Raw genomic sequence first — 22297 nt, 5'->3', positions numbered from 1 at the left:
CCCGTTTTGCGCTGGGCAGTTGCGCCCAAGGAGCGCGCGCATCCAGCATGAGCTCATTTCTCATGGGCGTTTCCAGAGGCCCGGCCGGGCCGCGCACACCAAGCGCAGCAGGCCTCTGTATCAATGGCCCCCGCGGCTGGGCGGGGCGCGGCCGCCCAAAAGCGCTGCCTTTCTGGAAGCTTTGTTCCCATTTTAGCGTCTGAGAGCTTGTAGCCGGCTGGGAAGGCCCCCTTGGTCCGTCTGGCCCTTTCGGGGAAGAGGCCGACATTCGGCACACGCGATCCACGGCAGAGGGGAGCCCTGGGCGCGCAGAATTGGCTGCGCCCCGCCGAGAGCCTCCTGTGGGTGGGGAGAACCCCTCGACCCCTCTGCTCGCTTGAGCGCTCAGAGCCCAGCGCCGCCGACCGCAGCACTTTCCGATTTGCTGCGCCGAGGGCCCGCGGTCCCTGTGTGCGGTTTCCACCGTTGTTGGAGGCGGCCGCAGGCGAACCGTCGGGTCGTCAGCCACGACCCGAGTCAGGCGTCTCCCCCGCTCCTGGGACCGAGGCCGAAGGCCAATCACACTGCAGCTGGGTCTTGCGATTGGACGGCAGTAAGAGCCGATTGGCCGCCGCCGCGAGTTTCAGGCTCCCTCCCTCTCCCTTTTGCCCCAACTCCAGCGCCTAAGCTTCAGGCCAATGAGACAGCGCTTTATAGACTCCCTCCCTTCGCTTTCTTCTCCCCACCTTGGAGAGGGAGGGGAAGTCCTGACTGGCCAGACTGCCCTCGGAAGCCCCCTTCTCTTCACCAATCACCGAGGGAAGTACGCTCCCAGCGGAGTTTTCCAGCCAATTACAAAGCGGCGGCGGCGCCCAGCCGTGCAGTTTCACCAGCGTCTCTGGGTTTCACCGACCTCAACTCCTCAAGCTTTTTCCGTAAGGGCCGGGGACTCTGATTGGCCACTGTTGCCATTGTCGAATGTCTCCTCCAGCCAGCCACCGAACAAGGCGAATTCAACCTTTCCGTTCGGCTACCTTCGGCATTTTCCGCTCTTTGGGCGTGGTTTCCCAGCGTCACTTTCTAATTGGTTTCTCAGGCTGATCGGCTTTTTCCGGGAGGAGCCGCAAACAAACGACGTCCGTGATTGGCTCCGTTCGGGCTTCGGCTCCCAGCCGAAGCATGCGAGCGTGGGGCTCGGCCGGCGATTCCCAGACGCCTGTTACGCGGGCGGCGGGGCGCTGGGCGGTATAAGGTTGGGTGGGGGAGGAAGGAGGTGGAGGACGAGTAGGAGGGGGAAGGGGGAGCGGGGAAGTGCAAGGCGGCTGCGCAGACAGTGCTCCTCACACAGAGCAGCCCCTGACCCGGGCGAATGCGGGTTTGTGCCGCCGCTGCCGCCGCCGCCCGGGCCGAGTGACAAAGGAAGGAAGGAAGCGAGGAGGAGCCGGCCCCGCAGCCGCTGACAGGGCTCTGGGCTGGGGCAAAGCGCGGACACTTCCTGAGCGGGCACCGAGCAGAGCCGAGGGGCGGGAGGGCGGCCGAGCTGTTGCCGCGGACGGGGGAGGGGGCCCCGAGGGACGGAAGCGGTTGCCGGGTTCCCATGTCCCCAGCGTATGGGGAGCAGTCGAGGAGCCGCTGCCTGGGGTCTGAAGGGAGCTGCCTCCGCCACCGCCGCCGCCATGGCCGCTGGATCCAGCCGCCGCCTGCAGCTGCTCCTGGCGCAATGAGGAGAGGAGCCGCCGCCACCGCCCGCCTCTGACTGACTCGCGACTCCGCCGCCTTCCAGTTCGCCGGGCCCCCGCCGTCAGCCCGCCGGATCCCGCGGCTGCCGGAGCTGCAGCGTTTCCCGTCGCATCTCCGAGCCACCCCCTCCCTCCCTTTCCCTCCCTCCCTCCTACCCATCCCCCTTTCTCTTCAAGCGTGAGACTCGTGATCCTTCCGCCGCTTCCCTTCTTCATTGACTCGGAAAAAAAATCCCCGAGGAAAATATAATATTCGAAGTACTCATTTTCAATCAAGTATTTGCCCCCGTTTCACGTGATACATATTTTTTTAGGATTTGCCCCCTCTTTTCTCTCCTCCCAGGAAAGGGAGGGGAAGGAATTGTATTTTTCCCCCAGCCCTAAATCATCTATATGTTAAATATCCGTGCCGATCTGTGTTGAAGGAGAAATACATCGCTTGTTTTGTTTTTTATAGTATACAAAAGGAGTGAAAAGCCAAGAGGACGAAGTCTTTTTCTTTTTCTTCTGTGGGAGAACTTAATGCTGCATTTATCATTAACCTAACACCCCAACATAAAGACAAAAGGAAGAAAAGGAGGAAGGAAGGAAAAGGTGATTCGCGAAGAGAGTGATCATGTCAGGGCGGCCCAGAACCACCTCCTTTGCGGAGAGCTGCAAGCCGGTGCAGCAGCCTTCAGCTTTTGGCAGCATGAAAGTTAGCAGTGAGTATTGATTTTATTTTACACCCCTTTTTCACCTCGCCCTTAATATAAGAAACCTCGACATACCAGGATCTGAAAATATTAGACCTCTTGATAAACAGGCAGTGGAAAAGGGCAAAACCTATCTTCAGTCAAGGATGAAGCAGCTCCCTCTTTACTCCTCCCATACCCCCTCCCCCGGTCTCATTAACCTTGAATTGAGATAATATGATATTTATTTGGATGATTCGATTTGTAACTGCTTTCTTATACTTTTCTTGCTGTTTGTAGTCAGTTTCATCAAGTGCTCGAGTGTTTCCACGTTAAAGTGGTGATGACAGTGTTTACTTGCCCATCCGTTAGAATAAAGAGAAGGACAAGATTTGACTAATAAACCATTATGCACATTTGCAGAATTTTTGGAATTTGGAATGAGAGGGTATTTTAGGTCTCAGGGGTTATCATAGTTTGATATACTTAATAGAGACGTTAAATGTCTCACCCTCCCAACATTTTTTTTCTTGTTTGTATGACTACACATAATATTTGTTCTTAATCTGTGGATGAACTTGCTCAGTAACCATTCACATTTGGAGGCTGCCATTGATTTCTCTCTTTAGAAGGGACTAGTGGGAGCCAATAAATACCTAGCAGCAGTAGCATCTCTGTATGCATTTGTGTTCAATTGGATAAGTGGTTTGATGTGTTATCTCTTAACCTTCCTGTTTTGACATTACCAACCTGCCGCCCTATAATTTGTTTAATCAAAAGTTAACTTGGAAGTATTAATAGGTCCAAGTTTTGATTGAGATTTGTTTTGTCATAGTCCCAAATACTAAGTTAAATGTTGTCACTGGCTCATTACGTTTAAGTTCAATTTTGGAGTGCTATTGCGTTCATTACCTGTTAAATGTTCTGGCGGGTTCCTTAAAAGGGACGATTTAAAACACTCTAGCGTTATTTTCCATCACATTTAGATAACTGTGGTTTCAGTTAGAAGAATGTGTAGTTAGTCCTTTCCATTTTGGCTTTTGCAGATGGCTATGGTCCTAGAAATAATAGGGATATTTGGGCTGTGTTCAGGGTTGTGGATAGACTACTCTTGTCCTGGGTTTGTGCTGAAAAGTATTCTCTTGAAGTGTTTAGTATATACTAAGTATCTAATGTTCCCGTGTATCTCTGTTTATGAAGAAGTTTATGGAGAAGTTCATTTAATGACAGCTTGTTTAAACATACTTGCAGAATATAACAAAAATATCTATATTGTTTCCTTATTGTGGGAAAGAGGGGCATCATGAGGGCAAAGACAAATTATTTTGTTGCCTAGAAGAACTGAGAGAACTAAAGAACTGAGATTTTAAGAACCCCCCTCCCACACAAAACATGATGTTATGTGGAATTGATTATATTCTTAGGCAACATAAAATGATCACTTGTAGTTGAACTCAAGATTTCAATTCATGTTGGCTTTGGGAACTAGCCTGAAACAGGGTAGTCTAGGTAATAGCTGAATGGGAGGTAATTTTTGAAAGTTAATTTTTTTTTTTTCCTGTGGCTTGCAAGTAGAGAATGCCGGGGTAGGTAAAGAGGAAAGTTGATTATGCATCTTTCAGGGAAGGGTCGTGCTTTCTAAGCACTTCATGGAGTCATTTGAAAAATCTTTTTAAATTCTGGGGTAATTTTCAGGTATGATGATACAAATCTTATAATAGCTACTTAAGAGCCTCTTGTGGTACTGGAGTGTTTGTATGTTTTACATCTTGGTAATATAGTTTGAAAACCAGTCAATTTGGGCTAATTGATTTATTAGCTTTATTTCAGAGATCTATAATGCTAGATTATAATGCTACATTTTGGGACTTTTCATTTTCTTTTCGGGATTTTCTTTGAAAATGACTCTTGAATTCTTGGTAATACAGATACTAAGGATGGAATAACTCTTGTAAAATATACAGATGAAAATGTTTAATTCCGATTACCATATAGGTCAATTTAGAATTTAAAAAGTTGGAGTTTAGTGTTAATTATGTGTTTTTGACAGCTTTGACTTTAAAGGCATTTAAAAGAAAGGGGAGTCTTTAAGCATTTGTTAGGATGCTAGCATTCTAAGGAACCCCTGTTGAAAACAGACATAAGAAATTGTAGTCCTTGCTCTCAAAAGCTTATCCTTTAGTTGTAGAGAGAGGCTATGGGAAAAAAAAATTAAAACAATAGCGTGATGACTGCAAGATTGTAAAATACAAATTGAATCATTTGTTCAGAGTGGCAAAGAGTAAAGGGGTGAGACTGATGGTTGGGAGAGGAAAGACTTCCTGCGGACAAGGTGTATTAAGACTGATGTTAAAGGAGGCGGTAACTTGAACTGGTAGAAAAGCATGAAAGGTCTAGGTGGAAGGAGTGTACCAAGGAACAAAGATGGTGAGTTTTGCATGAGAGACAATAATCAAGTTGACAAATCTGAATTAAAGGAGCCTAAATAAGAACAGAAGAACAGATGGAATTTGAGAAATAAGAGAAAGTTAGCTGATGGAGGGCAGAGGGGTTCTGTACAAGTTTGATTGAGATTCAGAAGAGATCTGGATTTGTTGTTGGTTGCTGAATAAGATGTAAGATGATTTTTGCAGTTGAATTAGTGAATTATAGTAGAGAGATGCTAGAGCCTTTTTAGGGAGCGAGTAGTGTATGTTGTGAATCATGAGGGAATAAAGTAAAATGTGAAAATGGGGTGAAAGGAACAGGTTTGAGAGACAGTGTGAATGAAGAACTGGCAGAACTTCATACTGGACTGAAGTGGAATATTTGTGAAGGAGTCAAGAGTTAAAAATAAATTCTGATGTTACTGGCCTGGAAGACTTGACTGCTGAGTTGTATTGTTAATTGTAATGGGAAAATTGAGAAAGTGCTGAGGTGAGAGGGTAGGTGAGTTTACTTTCTTAAAATTTAATATACAATAAGTTCCCTTGAAATTCAGACAGCAGTTAGTTACTGGCAATGATATTTGACTTCCTAGTCTATTAATTGCACAGTTTCTAATTTTTCTACACCTAAAAATGTTGGATTTATATTCGGGAGCAGTAAACTAAGGGCTTTTATTTAAATGCTTTTCATCAAAGACCTAAATTTTTTTTTTTTTATATACAGCTTCAAAAGCCTCACACTTGAAACCTGGTGATAATAGTTTCATGATGGTTTATTTCAGAACAATGAAAATACTTTTTGAACTAAACTGTGACTGAAACATTTTTGATATTTTATGTAGCCATTAATCTTTGATATATGCTTAAAACTTGTTTTTTTATAAATAATGATTATTACTATTACTTTAAATGCAAAATTTATCTAAGAATAAAGTACTGAGAGCCTTCACTTTGTGAAGACTCCAGAAGAAATTAAAAGTTGATTTTATAACAAGTATTTTTTGCCCTTTTTGTTGAGTTTAGGCATTAATCCCAAATTTAAATCAGTATATTTGAAATACTACTTTTTACTTGCTATAGTGAAACCAATGTTTCATTTTTGTTCACTTCCAAGTTTACATGTAATTAAATAAATGTTTATAAAGTTTTTCTTTAGAATCACATGATATTTTACTCCATAGGGAAAGTAAGGGACTGTTTGTGGCACTTTTGGTTAAAATATTAGTAATCCTTCTGGTATACAATTGGAGAAAATTTAGCTAGTTGTTTAGGTTTAATACTTAAATATAAGATTTAGAAATATGAAATAAGTCTGTATCACTTAAGTTGTTTCCTCATATAAAACCTTTTTAGATCAAAATTTCTATTAGTAAAGAGAGAATAATAGTAGCTGCATATTATTCTGCAGTATTACACCGTATGGTGATTAAAGCCAAAGAGTAGGTAGCAACTTAGAGTTTCCGTATTCCCCTGGGAAGTTTAATCTCTTTATGACATCTAAAAATTAGGTTATTAGAGTTCAGTCCATTTCTTGATAATTCTGTGTTAACGTGGAAAAGAGTTCATGTGTGAGACTGAAAACCAGAACTTTATTTTCAGTCATTTCCCAACCCGACTTCCCCAGAGTTGTTAAAACGTTTAATATATTTAAGAATTGCATGCTTTCTTGTTGCATGCACCTGTAGAATGCTAATTGTGAAGTGACAGTAAGTCACAGGCAAAAGGAAAAACTTCAAGGGAACCCAGAGATTCGCAAATCACCTTATGGCTGATTGGGAACTGCATTTAGAAAATGAGGTGACATCTTCTCATTTCACTGGCAAAGTTCAGCTGAAAATCAGTACTTGCATGCTTTACTATCTCTTATGTTAGAATTGAGTTGCAGGTGTGAGATAATATTTTGGAGAAACAGCAAGGCTGGGAAAGTCAGAGATTTTATTCCAGCAGCAGAGTCTAAAGAGTGGGAGAGCTCTATTTGTGTGTGCACTTTATGCATAGAGAAAGCTGTGGAACATGCATATGTTGACCCTATTGTCACAGTTCCATACTTTTAAATAAGACCCATGAAGTTGAGACAGGGTTGGAGATGACAGACAGGATGTGAGATTGTGGTGCCTCTTTTGATGCTCCACCCTATAATGGAGAATGGAGGGGCAGAACGCTTGTGTGGGTGAGACAAGAGTATGTGTTGGTACTAACAGGACCAACCAGGTTCCCCGGATATTGTTCTTCTAAGAACATAATCACCATGATAAGTAAATTAATTTGTTGGAATGTTTATCATTTTCCAGCTGATTTTGTTTGTTTGTTTGTTTGTTTGTGGGGTGGTGGTGGTGGAAGGGGAGTTTTGCCTGATTTCAAGAATAAAAGCATTTTCATTGTTTGGAAGAAGAGCATTTTCATTAAAGTGGAGGTTGCACTCTTGGCATTTTATCTTGAGTTATACAAATCGTCCTTGGTTATACAAATCAAATTGCTTTTGAAATTTGTTGAGTGTAATGTATAAATGTATATTTATATAAAAACCTGTGTGAGTAGAACAGCAAGGAAAAACTGAGTAGAGTTAAAGAACAGTTTGTTTTCCCTGAGGTTTTCTACCTTTAAATTTATATAAAAAAGGAATATTCCATTTTGCGTTATTGAGTTTTCTATTTTTTTTAAATGAGCTAATACTCAGTACATAATGGACATTTTTAGTAAATTATTCCAATATACTTGTGTCTGTAATGCATTTGATGTGGTATAAGATTTAGAAACACAATTTAGTTCGGCTGGGCACGGTGGCTCACGCCTGTAATCCCAGCACTTTGGAAGGCCGAGGTGGGTGGATCACGAGGTCAGGAGATCGAGACCATCCTGGCCAACATGGTGAAACCCCGTCTCTACTACAAATACAAAAATTAGCGGGGGCTTGGTGGTGTGCGCCTGTAGTCCCAGCTACGCAGGAGGCTGAGGCAGGAGAATCGTTTGAACCCATGAGGCGGAGGTTGTAGTGAGCTGAGATTGTGCCACTGCACTCCAGTCTGGGCGACAGAGCGAGACTCCGTCTGAAAAAAAACAAAAAACAAAAAACACAATTTAGTCAATTTGGGTTCTTAGTTTATAATCCCCCTTACCATTTTTGCTTATATTTTGGGAAGAGAGGTCAACTTCCAAACAATGTGCAGGTTCCAATTTTGTAAGTGATTAAATCTTACATTTTTTGTATTGCATAGTTTTCCTAGCATGTTTGGTTTGATCACTTGAAGTAGTGATGTATTTGTCTTGAAACTAGTTTTGTCAAACCAACTTTTTATTTCCAGAGTACCATGGTTAACAACAGCACAAAGCTAAGTCCTTCACAACATGGTCTAAGGTTAATTTCTTGATTCTTATTTCAAATCAATTCAGTAATAAAAAGTACACTTTTTTTTTTTTTTTTTTTTTTTTTTTTTTTTTTTTTTGAGATGGAGTCTCGCACTGTTTCCTGGGCTGGAGTGCCATGGCGTGATCTGGGCTTACTGCAACCTCTGCCTCCCAGGCTCAAGCGATTTTCCTGCCTCAGCCTCCCAAGTAGTTGGGATTACAGGCGCCTGCCACCACACCTGGCTAATTTTTTGTATTTTTAGTAGAGACGGAGTTTCCCTATGTTGGCCAGGCTGGTCTCAAACTCCTGACCTTGTGATCTTCCCACCTCGGCCTCCCAAAGTGCTGGGATTACAGGCGTGAACCACCACATGTGGCCGAACTAAATTGTGTTTCTAATTCAGTTTTCCCGAAGAATAATAGCTATGTGTCAATGTGGAATTGGGTTATTTGGAATCTCACCTTATTGGAATTGGCTGGTAGTTGACAGTAAACCAGAAGTGCTCCTGAGCAGCTAATATCTGCAGACAAATGGAGTATAAACTTTGCTCATAGGTTAGTTTTCAGGCTTTTATTAATGGTTCCTTGTTATTATTTAACATATAGTTGTAATTCATTGAGTTGTCTGGTTTTTTTTGAAATCACAGATCAGGGGAATGGATAGGTACTGATTAAGCATTATGCTACTGAAAAGAATGGATGATTCGGGGAAACAAGCATATTGGGATTACTTAGGGTATGTAGGGTATGTAGGTTCATACATTTCCAGGGTAAATCATTCTGATAATTGTTCAAAATGTTCACCCAGAGAAATTTTTTTTTTTTGAGACAGGGTCTCGCTGTGTTGCCTATGCCTAGCCTGGAGTGCAGTGGCGCAGTCTTGGCTCATTGCAACCTCTGTCTCCTGGGCTCGGGTGATCTTTTAACCTCAACCTCTGGAGTAGCTGGGACTATAGGCATGCGCCAACATGCCTGGCTACTTTTTGTAGTTTTTGTAGAGAGGGGGTTTTACCATCTTGCCCAGGCTGGTCTTGAACTCCTGGAATCAAGCAATCCTGCCTCAGCCTCCCACAGTGCTGGGATTACAGTCATGAGCCACTGCACCCATCTGAGAATATTAATTCTCTTTTAAAGAGGCAGGAGGCAGAAAAATCTCTTCTGGAAACCTGGGCTTCTGCATAAACTACATAAAATATCTGTAATTTGTTGATCACTGAAGTGATGAAGAGAACTGGGTCATCTCTGTCTGATTCACCATCTTCTAGTTGGATTTCAGCAGTATGGATAAAGGTACTAAAGTCTTCAGTGTGCTAGCCCAGGGTATTGTTTCCAACTCTTTCTTCCATTGTCCATATACATTTATTAATTCAGCAGCAGAGTTTTATCTGATATAAGATTTGTTGTCTTACTGTTTCTGGTTTTTTTTTTTTCCTCCTTAGTATATATGGAATTGCTGCTTGGATTTTGGCTGGCTTGTACCTTTTGTTTGTGGACTGCTTAGAAGGCACTGCATGGAGTCATTTAAGCTTTCTTATGAATTATGAATAGCTATTTAGAGAGGAACTTTTCTAGATACATTTATGGCCTATGAGAATTGAAAAGCTGGGTATCTTAATTGTTAGGCTGAAGAAAAAGGGTGATAGTGGCAAAGTAGTTTTTCTTTTGGAGGTCTGAGAAATTCTTAGGGGCTTAATTGGCTAATGTAACTAGAAAGGTTGGGTAATTTAGGTTTTTTTCCAAGGAAAGTTATTTTATTTAAATGCAACACTGTCTGCTTCCTGTTATTTTATAAAATTAGTTAATTTTTTTTTTTTTTTTTTTTTTGAGACGGAATGTCGCTGTGTCGCCCAGGCTGGAGTGCAGTGGCACAATCTTGGCTCACTGCAACTGCCACCTCCCTGGTTCAAGCATTTCCCCTGCCTCAGGCTCCTGAGTAGCTGGGATTACAGGCATATGCCACCATTCCCCGCTAATTTTTTTGTATTTGTAGTAGAGATGGGGTTTCACCATGTTGGCCAGACTAGTCCTGAACTCCTGACCTCAGGCAATCTGCCGGCCTCTGCCTCGCGAAGTGCAGCAAAATCAGTTAATATTTTTAATTGATTAACGCTTTCTTCATGACTTGTGTTGAAGTTATTGAGTTGAGTCAATTGAATTTCTAATGCTAGATTTTGAGTATGTGGTGTGAGCACCTGAAGAGTTGGAGGTACTGGAATTATGTCTGACATCAGACTGATAGTATTTGCAGGGACATTTGCTCTAGTGGAATTCAGGGTTTTCACATTCTACACACTACTTAAATTACGAAGGAAAGGGGGAAGCTTTGAGTTGGTAGAGTTTTAATAATAAGATATAATTACATGTATATAGAAGAGCAACGTACTGTATATCATATTCTCATAATATATGGTAATAACGGCAGTAATTATTGAGTGCAGTGTGCCAGATAATTGCATGTTTTATTTACCTATTTTGCTTTAAATTTTAAAAAATGTAATTTACTCACATGGTTCAAAATTTTAGAGATATTCAGTGAAGTCTTCTCTCCTGCTCTGCAACAACCAGTTCTCTTTCCTGGCGACCACTGGCATTACAATTTCTTATGTGTCCTTTCATAGGTATTCTGAATTTTTACGGATTAATGATTTCTATAGTAGACTTGCATTTTGTGTATACATACATAAATTAACAATAGCTTTAGCAGAAGTGTTAGAATTAAAACAAATTTAAATCAGTAACTCTAGAAAATTGCTAGTTTTTAACCTATTAAATTAGTAAATACTTATTTCTCTGAATGTAAGTTAGTTGGAGAATAAGTGCAAAGATGACAGAGCTCCTCTCATGGCAATTAGAGGTAAAATGTTAATATTGCTAACCAATGAACAATTAATAGCACATTTAAAATAGATGTTTATTTCATGGTAAAGAAAAAGACAAAGGATAATTTTTTAACTTTCTATTTTTCTAACATCTTAGATGAGAAAACCTGTTCTCTTGAGAGATCAGAGGCGCAGAGTGCGTCAGTGTCAATGAAGCCTGTGCCTTTTACCTCTTTAAGAGCGTACGGTTTCATTCTGCTCCTAAATCAAGCCCCCTTAGTTGTTGAATAAAAATTACTTTTATAAAGGAATATATGATTTAAAGAAATCAAATAGTGCAGAAGGGCTTATGATGGAAAGTAATCTTCTGTCCTCCAGTCCTACTTCTTAGAAGCAACATTGGCTATGACAGCTGTTTCCTCTAGTAGTTTTTGTCATAATTTTTAATTATATGCTTTTTATCTATTTCTTAAAATTAATTTTATTGTTTTTGTCTTACTGTTGTAGACATCATTTATTGTCATGCCCGTCTCCGTTTTGCTTTCATACTGATATAATTATGCCACTATTTAAAAACTATTATTTATTTAAATTATTATTCAAATTATTCTCAGTATGTAGATATGGAACAGTATTCTGTGTAGAAACAAGTAGTATACAGTGATCACATTTCCTTATGAGAATAGCTTTATTGAGATATAATTCACATACCGTAACATTCATTTTTTCATTACACAGGTGTTCATAGACTTGCGTAACCATCCCAACCATCTAATTTTAGAGCACTTTTATCATTTCAGAGATAAAGCTTATACCCATTAGCAGTCATTCCCTATGTTCCCCTTCCCCACAACTCTAGGCAACCACTAATTTACTCTCTGTCTTTATAGATTTGCCTGTTCTGGACATTTCATATAAATGGATTTATGTAATACGTGGCCATTTATGACTGTTTTCTTTTACTTAGCATAATGTCCTCAAGGTTCTCCCATGTTATAGCATGTATTAGTATTTCATTCCTTTTTATTGCTGAATAACATTTCATTGTATGGAAATCCCACAATTTGTTTATTAGTTGATGGACATTTGGGTTGTTTCTGCTTTTTGACTAGTATGAATATGCTGCTGTGAACATTTGTGTGCAAGTTGTTGTGTGGACGTATGTTTTCAGATCTTTTGGGGTATATACCTAAGTAGTGGAATGGCTGGGTGATATGGTAACTCTCTGTTTAAAGTGTTAAGGAGCTATTAAGCTGTTTCAAGGTGACAGTCACATTTTTTCCTTTGCTTTTAATCTTTTTAGACTTTATTGTTGCCATTTTCTTTTTTTTTGATACTGTTTGTAATAATTATAATCTCAATTCTTCCCCCCAAATGTACCAGTTTATCAGACATTCTCTGGATTTCTACCTGCCTCCTGCCCCTTTCTTTTCCTGGAGTGTCCTTTTTCCTGGAGCCCTCATCTAACTGCTGGGATCTGATCTGGTTGTTCTCCAGGCACCGTTGTACAGCTGTCATCCTCTGACTTCTTTCGCTGCTCTTCAGGGTTGGCTCTCCAGTTTTCTAGATCCCATATCTCTAAATAACATTTCATTGTATGGAAATCCCACAATTTGTTTGTTAGTTGAATAGTTCTTATCTGATAACTGTTTGATAAATATACCTGGAAAAGTTGTTCATTGTTTTTTTCCATATTTGTTCCAAAAGGGCAGTTAAGAAGCTATATACTTTTTGGGCAGATACCCTCACCCTTGCAGTATCTAGATACTGAGAAATAGATGTTGGAAGGTTACTTTGTATCATTTTATCAAGTGATTACCATGCCAACATGAGGCAAGTACAAAAATCTGAAAAATATTAATATTAAGTAATTGTTTAGACTAGAGCTATTCAGAAGAAATATTATATAAGCCAAAAAATGTGAATTATATATGTAATTTTAAATTTTCTATGAACCACTTTGAAAAATAGACACAAGTGAAATTAATTCTAGTAATATATTTTATTTAACCTAGTGTATCTAAATTAATAATATATCAAGATGTAATCAATATAAAAATTATTGAGATATTTTACATTCTTTTTTTGGGTAGTAAATCTTTATAACCTAGTGAGTGTTTTACACTTAAAGAACATACTAATTTGGGGCCGGGCACGGTGGCTCATGCCTGTAATCCCAGCACATTGGGAGACCAAGGCGGGTGGATCACGGGGTCAGGAGTTCAAGACCAGCCTGGCCAAGATGGTGAAACCCCGTCTCTACTAAAAATACGAAAATTAGCTGGGCGTGGTGGCGGACGCCTGTAATCCCAGCTACTTGGGAGGCTGAGGCAGAGAATTGCTTGAACCTGGGAGGCAGGGGTTGCAGTGAGCCGAGATTGTGCCACTGCACTCCAGCCTGGGTGACACAGTGAGACTCTTTCTCAAAAAAAAAAAAAAAAATACTAATTTGGGCTAGCCACATTTCAAGTGTTCATTAGCTACATGTTGCTAGTGGTTATTGTATTGGACAGTGCAGGCTTAGAATTTTGTCCAAGAGTTATATTATTTTTGCTATTCTTAAATAATGGAAAAGGTGTGTGTAATTTAAAAACACTTCATTGATTTATGCCTTTGTTTTTAATCATGTTTTCAGCTTATTTTGAGATTTAAAAGAGGTTGAAAATTGTCAATTTTTCAGAAGGGGGCTTGCTGTAGAGTGGGTAGGGATTCTTTCCACCCTTATTTTAGTAAAACTGTTAAAATGGGTATTGAAAGTTTTGCTGTTAAGATAATTAGATGTTGTCCTTACCGTGATTGCCTTGGCCCCCGTGGAATTTTTTCGACGCAAATATTCTTCGTCATATATTATTTCCCCTTGCTGTTTCAAAGACCTTAGCTGGCTTTCAGTCTCAAATGCCACCTCTTTAGTCATTCATGCTTACCTCAAGGCATGAAATTCACTTTCATATAACTCCTTCAGCGCTCTCTGTGACCCTTCTAATGTTCTTCCTTGTATTCTTGTTAATGTGTCCTGTTTCTCCGTAGGAGATCATAAGTTCCAACGTGACATAAAAATATTTTATGCATCTTTGTATTTTCTGCAGTATGTGGAGCACAGTCCTTTTTGTATTGGGTCACTTAGTACATATTCTAGTTGAAGGCAGTTTGTCATGTGATATGGTGTCTAGTGGTATGATAGTTTACAGGTCACCAAGCTATTGCTGATGTTTCTAGGAACATTTGAGTTTTGATATGAGAAATTAAGTTAAATTTGTGTTTTGTTTGTTTTTTTGAGATGGAGTCTCGCTCTGTTGCCAGGCTGGAGTGCAGTGGCGCGATCTTGGCTCACTGCAACCTCTGCCTCCTGGGTTCAAGCGATTCTCCTGCCTCAGCCTCCCCAGTAGCTGGGACTACAGGCATGCACCACCATGCCCGGCTAGTTTTTGTATTTTTAGTAGAGACGGGGCTTCACCATGTTGGCCAGGATGGTCTCTATCTCCTGATCTCGTGATCCACCCGCCTCCCAAAGTGTTGGGATTACAGGTGTGAGCCACCGTGCCTGGCCCTGTTTTTTTTTTTTTTTTTTCTTCTTAAATGTGAAGGAATGATAGTAGGGAAAGGAAAGAGACATAGAGTATACAGACACTTCTGTTGCACTGTGTGCTTAGCACTGAGTGGCTCTGAAATCTTTGGATGGATGACTGAAAGAAAGGACTTGGGTGCTAGGTTGCACTGGTTGGTAAGCACAGTAGCTTTGAAACATTGAGCCTGTGACGCTGCTACGGTATCCCCTTACGTTATTTTATTTGGAGTGGTTAAGGACTGAAGAGAGATTTATAACAGTGAAACCTGACAGTTCAATTTCTTTCCTTTCACCAAGTAGCTTACTCTGCAAAAGAATAAAGTAAACAGACAGTATTTAAATATGAGAAGTCTTTTCGTCATGGATGTACTTAGGTATGTGATTGTATTGTGGGGGAGTTGTGAAACTGTAATTTTTTTTTTTTTTTTTTTGAGACTGAGTCTTGCTGTATTGCCCAGGCTGGAGTGCAGTGGCGTGATGCGGCTCACCGCAATCTCTGCCTCCCAGGTTCAAGCGATTCTCATGCTTCAGCCTCCCGAGTAGCTGGAATTATAGGTGTCCACCACCACGCCTGGCTAATTTTTGTATTTTTAGTAGAGGCAGGGTTTCACAATGCTGGCCAGGCTGGTCTCAAACTCCTGTCCTCAAATGATCTGGATGCTTTGGCCTCCCAAGGTGCTGGGATTACAGGCATGAGCCGCTGCGCCTGGCCGAAACTAATTTTTACATGACCTCTCTTTGGGTCTTTTAGATGATGTTTGTTTGTTTGATGTATTAGTATGTCAGTTCTAGAGCTTTCCCAGAGAGGATGAGAAATATTAATAAACAATAGGGTTTCTATTGCTAAATAATACAACTTCTTTTTTTTTTTATTAGAGGAAATAGTGTTGTCGTCTTTCCTTCTTCCTTCTGCCTTCTTCCTTCTTCCTTCCTCCTTCGTCTTCCTTCTTCTTCCTTCTTCCCTCCCCCTCCTCCCACCTTTTTTGGAGACAGAATCTTGCTCTGTTGATCAGATTGGAGTGCAGTGGTGTGATCTTGGCTCACTGCAGCCTCAACCTCCTGGGCTCAAGCAATCCGCCCACCTCAGCATCCACATTAGTTGGGTCCACAGGAGTGCGCCACCATGCCTGGCTCATTTTTGTATTTTTTGTAGAGACGAGATTTTCCTATATTACCCAGGCTGGTCTCGAATTCCTGAGCTCAATCCATCCACCTTGGTCTCTCAAAGTGCTGGGATTGCAGGTGTGTGCCACCTCACCTGGCCATAATACAAATTCTTAAATAGTGGTAGAATATGACTTTCTGTATCTGGTTTTAAAAAATAAATTGCTTTCCACATATCAGCATGGTATTTCCTTCTGTGATTAAATGTGTGCATTGTGAGATGTTTGGCTGGTATAGGGTACAATTCTTAGACATGGAAGAAATTTACTTTCTCTGTAAGTAGCAAATACTTGTTATGCCCTTCTTGAACCAAGAGGATTTACTAAAGAACAAGGTATAATTCCATTTAAATTCAGTTGAACATCAGGAATAACTTTTACTGAGAGACTCTGAGGCCTTTAAAAAATATGTTTATATAGGCCGGGTGTGGTGGCTCACTCCTGTAATCCCAGTGCTTTGGAAGGCTGAGACGGGTGGATCACTTGAGGTCAGGAGTTCAAGACCAGCCTGAGCAGCATGGTGAAACCCCATATCTACTAAAAATACAAAAATTAGCTGAGTACGGTGGCAGGTGCCTATAATTCTAGCTACTAGGGAGGCTAAGGCAGGAGAATCGTTTGAACCTGGGAAGCGGAGGTTGCAGTGAGCCGATATGGCGCTACTGCACTCCAGCCTGGGCGAGAGAGCAAGACTGTCTCAAAAAGAAAAAAATGTTTAACATGTATCTACTTGTGGCAGTAGTCTACTTATTAAAAAAAAAAAAAGAAAAAGAAAAAAATGTGTGTGTGTGTATGTGTGTGTAATTTCCTGTCAGGTTGTAGAAAATCAAAGAAGAGCTGTGCTTTTTTTTTTTTTTTTTAATTTTATTATTATTATGTGTTAAGTTTTAGGGTACGTGTGCACAATGTGCAGGTTAGTTACATATGTATACATGTGCCATGCTGGTGTGCTGCACCCATTAACTCGTCATTTAGCATTAGGTATATCTCCTAAAGCTATCCCTCACCCCTCCCCCCACCCCACAACAGTCCCCAGAGTGTGATGTTCCTCTTCCTGTGTCCATGTGTTCTTATTGTTCAATTCCCACCTATGAGTGAGAATATGCGGTGTTTGGTTTTAGGTCCTTGCGATAGTTTACTGAGAATGATGATTTCCAATTTCATCCGTGTCCCTTCAAAGGACATGAACTCATCATTTTTTATGGCTGCATAGTATTCCATGGTGTATATGTGCCACATTTTCTTAATCCAGTCTATCATTGTTGGACATTGGGGTTGGTTCCAAGTCTTTGCTATTGTGAATAGTGCCGCAATAAACATACGTGTGCATGTCTCTTTATAGCAGCATGATTTCTAGTCCTTTGGGTATATACCCAGTAATGGGATGGCTGGGTCAAATGGTATTTCTAGTTCTAGATCCCTGAGGAGTCACCACAGTGACTAGTTTACAGTCCCACCAACAATGTAAAAGTGTTCCTATTAGTCCACATCCTCTCCAGCACCTGTTGGTTCCTGACTTTTTAATGATTGCCATTCTAACTGGTGTGAGATGGTATCTCATTGTGGTTTTGATTTGCATTTCTCTGATGGCCAGTGATGGTGAGCATTTTTTCATGTGTTTTTTGGCTGCATAAATGTCTTCTTTTGAGAAGTGTCTGTTCATGTCCTTTGCCCACTTCTTGATGGGGTTGTTTGTTTTTTTCTTGTAAATTTGTTGGAGTTCATTGTAGATTCTGGATATTAGCCCTTTGTCAGATGAGTAGGTTGTGAAAATTTTCTCCCATTTTGTAGGTTGCCTGTTCACTCTGATGGTAGTTTCTTTTGCTGTGCAGAAGCTCTTGAGTTTAATTAGATCCCATTTGTCAATTTTGGCTTTTGTTGCCATTGCTTTTGGTGTTTTAGACATGAAGTCCTTGCCCATGCCTATGTCCTGAATGGTAATGCCTAGGTTTTCTTCTAGGGTTTTTATGGTTTTAGGTCTAACATTTAAGTCTTTAATCCATCTTGAATTAATTTTTGTATAAGGTGTAAGGAAGGGATCCAGTTTCAGCTTTCTCCATATGGCTAGCCAGTTTTCCCAGCACCATTTATTAAATAGGGAATCCTTTCCCCATTTCTTGTTTTTCTCAGGTTTTTCGAAGATCAGATGGTTGTAGATATGTGGCGTTATTTCTGAGGGCTCTGTTCTGTTCCATTGATCTATGTCTCTGTTTTGGTACCAGTACCATGCTGTTTCGGTTACTGTAGCCTTGTAGTATAGTTTGAAGTCAGATAGCGTGATGCCTCTGGCTTTGTTCTTTTGGCTTAAGATTGACTTGGTGATGTGGGCTCTTTTTTGGTTCCATATGAACTTTAAAGTAGTTTTTTCCAATTCTGTGAAGAAAGTCATTGGTAGCTTGATGGGGATGGCATTGAATCTATAAATTACCTTGGGCAGTATGGCCATTTTCACGATATTGCTTCTTCCTACCCATGAGCATGGAATGTTCTTCCATTTGTTTGTATCCTCTTTTATTTCATTGAGCAGTGGTTTGTAGTTCTCCTTGAAGAGGTCCTTCACATCCCTTGTAAGTTGGATTCCTAGGTATTTTATTCTCTTTGAAGCAATTGTGAATGGGAGTTCACTCATGATTTGGCTCTCTGTTTGTCTGTTATTGGTGTATAAGAATGCTTGTGATTTTTGTACATTGATTTTGTATCCTGAGACTTTGCTGAAGTTGCTTATCAGCTTAAGGAGATTTTGGGCTGAGACAGTGGGGTTTTCTAGATATACTATCATGTCATCTGCAAATAGGGACAATTTGACTTCCTCTTTTCCTAATTGAGTACCCTAAAGAAGAGCTGTGCTTTTTGAAAGGATAGAGGAGACAGGCCAGGTGCAGTGGCTCATGTCTGTAATCCCTCCCAGAGGGAGACTGAGGTGGGCGGATCCCTGAGGTCAGGAGTTCGAGACCACCCTGGCCAACATGGTGAAACCCTATCTCTACCAAAAATACAAAAATTAGCTGGGCATGGTGGTGCACGCTTGTAATCCCAGCTACACAGGAGGCTGAGGCAGGAGAATCGTTTGAACCTGGGAAAGCAGAGGTTGCAGTGAGCTGATACCGCGCCACTGTACTCCAGCCTGGGCGAGACAGCGAGACTGTCTCAAAAAGAAAAAAAAGTGTGTGTGTGTGTGTGTGTGTGTGTGTGTGTACTTTCCTGTCAGATTGTAGAAAATTAAAGAAGAGCTGTGCTTTTTGAAAGGATAGAGGAGACAGGCCAGGTGGGGGTGGCTCACATTTGTAATCCCTCCCAGAGGGAGGCTGAGGCGGGCAGATCCCTGAGGTCAGGAGTTTGAGACCACCCTGGCTAACATGGTGAAACCCTGTCTCTACTAAAAATACAAAAATTAGCTGGGCATGGTGGTGCACGCTTATAATCCCAGCTACATGGGAGGCTGAGGCAGGAGAATCGCTTGAACCCTGGAGGCAGAGGATGTAGTGAGCCAAGATCATGCCACTTGCACTCCAGCCTGGGAAACAGAGCAAGACTCCATCTCAGAAAAAAAAAAAAAAAAAAAAAGAGGAGAAGTTCTAGTATGATATTTCTGATATTTCTGCTCTACATTGGAGAAGGAGAACTTAGTTAGAAACAAAGGGTGTGTTTGTCGTATTTGTCATGACTTCCAAAATGGGAGCAGGTGGGCCAATTCCTGGGTCGTTAGAAAAGAAGACCCAGAGACAGGAGATTGTCTTCCTGCACTGTGTGGGTTATGGTATCAATATAAGTTGTTTAGCTTGTTGGCTTTCAGTATTTATTTAGAAGTAGGAAATTGTTTTAAAATGCATTTCACATTATATCTAATTAAAAACACATCTTTTTTTGTGTTAATTTCTTACATATAGCTGAGAAAGCCTAGACTTTCTAAAGTCTAGGAAAGAGGTGAGAAATGCTGCTGTGGGCCATAGGAGTTGGGGTGGGGGAAGAAGCTAATTAGGAAAAAGTCTGTGGTCATGATAGATTTTGAGTTTCTCTGGATGCTGTTGATGATGGCCAGAATTTTAGAATTCAGATTCAGCTAGCCTTTGAATGTTTATTGTGTGCCAAGCACTCTCATTTCCATTTAACTTTCATAATGCTCTGTGACAATATTTGCCCCATTTAATGAGTGAAGAATCTGAGGTTAAAATATATATATTTTTTTAATTGATTTATTCCGGGGCCTTAAAGTTAGTAGGGAATGGGTTCCAGATGTTGATCCCAGGCCCTCCAGACTTGAAGTAAAGGAAGAAAATTTTTTGAGTACTTACCATGTCATTGTACAATAGTAAGCAATTAATTTAAAATAAATGTTACTATGTATATTTAAGATATACAACATGATGTTAATATGATACATATTATAACAAAATGGCTACTGTAGTAAAAGAAATTAACATCTCCATCTCACATAGTTACCCGCCCCCTCTCCCTCACCCCTACCAAGAGCAACTGTAATCTCCTCAACACTTAACAAAAGCCTAGATACAATACACTATTATTAACTATAGTCTTCATGTTGTACATTAGATCTTTTGACATGTTTATCCCAGGTATTTGCTACTTCCTATACTTTGACCTACATCTCCCCATTTCCTCCCCTGCTCAAACTCTGCTAACCAGTTTATTCTCTATCTCTGTATATTTGACCTTTTTTTGAAAAAAGATTTCACATATAATTGAGATCATGATTTTTTTTTTTCTGTGTATAGTTTATTTCAGTTAATGTCCTTCAGGTCCATCCATATGTGTGTGTACACACACACACACATATATACACATACTGAAGTTTAACCATTCATCCATTGATGGACACCTAGGGTTGTTTCCATATGTTGGCTGTTGTGAATAATGCTGTAGTGAACATGGGAATGCAGATATCTGTACAAAGTGATGATTTCATAATATTTTGTATATACCCAAAGAGTAATTACTGAGTCATATGATAGTTCTATTTTTAGTTTCTTTAGAAACCTCCATACTATTTCCAAAGTGGCTGCACTAATCTGCATTCTCACCAACAGTGTACAGAGATTCTCTTTTCTCTACACCTTTGCCAACACTTAATCTCTTGTTTTTTATTTTTATTTTTTTGATAATAGCTATCCTAACAGGGGTGAGGTGGTATCTCATCATGGTTTTGATTTCCATTTCTCTGATGATAAGTGATGTTGAGCACCTTTTCATATACCTGTTGGCCGTTTTTTAGGTCACCTTTAGGGAAATGTCTATTCACCTCCTTTGCCCATTTTTAAATAGAGTTATATGTTTTCTTGCTGTTGAGTTGTATGATTTTTTTATAAATCTTGAATATTAACCCCTTATCAGATATATGGTTTGCCAATAATATTTTCCCAATCTGTAGGTTGTCTTTTTATTTTGTTGTTTCCTTTGCTGTGCAGAAGCTTTTTAGTTTGATGTAGTCTCATCTATTTTTACATTTGTTTCTTGTGTTTTGGTGTCATGGAAGAAGTCATTGCCAAGGCCAATGTCAAGGAGATTTCTCCCTATGTTTTCTTCTAGGAATTTTGTGGCTTCACGTCTTATGTTTAGGTTTTTATCCATTTTGAGTTGGTTTTTGTGTCTGGCATAAGATGAGGATTCAGTTTCATTATTTTGCATGTGGAAATCCATTTTTCCCAACACCATTTATTGAAGAATTGTGTTGTCTTGGTGCCTTTGTTGAAACATAATTGACTGTCTATGTTTGGATTTGTTGCTGGGCTCTCTATTCTGTTGCACTGGTCTGTGTGTCTGTTTTTATGGCAGTACTAAACTATTTTGATTATAGTTGCTTTGTAACTTAATTTTAACTCAGGAAGCATGAAGCCTCCCTTTTTTTTTTTCCTCAGAATTGCCTTGGCTGTTCAGAGTCTGGTGGTTCCATGTGAATTTTAGGATTGCTTTTTCTACTCTTGTGAAGAATGCCATTGGGATTTTGATAGGAATTGCGTTGAATCTATTTGTTGCTTTGGGTAGTATGATAATTTTAACAATATTCTTTTGATCCATGAGCATGGAATTCTTTCCATTTATTTGTATCCTCTTCATTTTCTTTCACCAGTAGTTTTAGTTTTCAGTGTACAGGTCTTTCAACTTTTTGGTTAGATTTATTCCTAAGTATTTTGTTTGTTGATACTAACACAAATGGGGCTGTTTTCTTAATTTCTTTTTCAGCTTGGTCATTATTTGTGTATGGAAATGCCATGAATTTTTTATGTTGATTTTATATCCTACAACTTTACTAAATTAATTTATTCAATCTAACAGTTTTTTATGTGGTCTTTGGAGTTTTCTATATATGGGATCAAGCCATCTGCAAACAGAGATAATTTTCTGATTTGGTTAACTCTTTTTTTTCCTTTTTCTTGTCTAAATGCTCTTGACTTAGACAAGCTCTTCCAGCACTTCTAGTATTCTGTTGAATAGAAGTGGTCAGAGTGGGCATCTTTGCCTTGTGTGAGGTCTTAGAGGAAAAGTTCTCAGTTTCTCGCCATTGATTATGTAGTTAGCTGTGGGTTTTTCATAGATGGCCTTATTATATTGAGGAACTTGCCTTCTATATT

At 40.2% G+C, this 22297-nt stretch overlaps 1 protein-coding gene across 2 annotated transcripts in view; it reads left to right on the top strand.

Annotated features, from left to right (window-relative positions):
• Positions 1–1049: 1049 nt before the first annotated feature.
• The window catches only part of GSK3B (glycogen synthase kinase 3 beta), a 274814-nt gene continuing 253566 nt past the window's right edge, over positions 1050–22297 (top strand). The window contains exon 1 of one of the 2 annotated variants that reach the window (XM_054482769.2): positions 1050–2422. In XM_054482769.2, the coding sequence (XP_054338744.1) occupies positions 2335–2422 (88 nt within the window). In that variant the 5' untranslated portion in view covers positions 1050–2334. The remainder of the gene's footprint in view (positions 2423–22297) is intronic. The other variant, XM_054482768.2, reaches the window with a different exon arrangement.

Source organism: Pongo pygmaeus, chromosome 2 (assembly GCF_028885625.2).
Source record: "Pongo pygmaeus isolate AG05252 chromosome 2, NHGRI_mPonPyg2-v2.0_pri, whole genome shotgun sequence".
Taxonomy (NCBI): domain Eukaryota; kingdom Metazoa; phylum Chordata; class Mammalia; order Primates; family Hominidae; genus Pongo; species Pongo pygmaeus.
The sequence above is the reverse complement of the archived record's forward strand: the minus strand, read 5'-3'. Positions and strand labels throughout refer to the sequence as shown.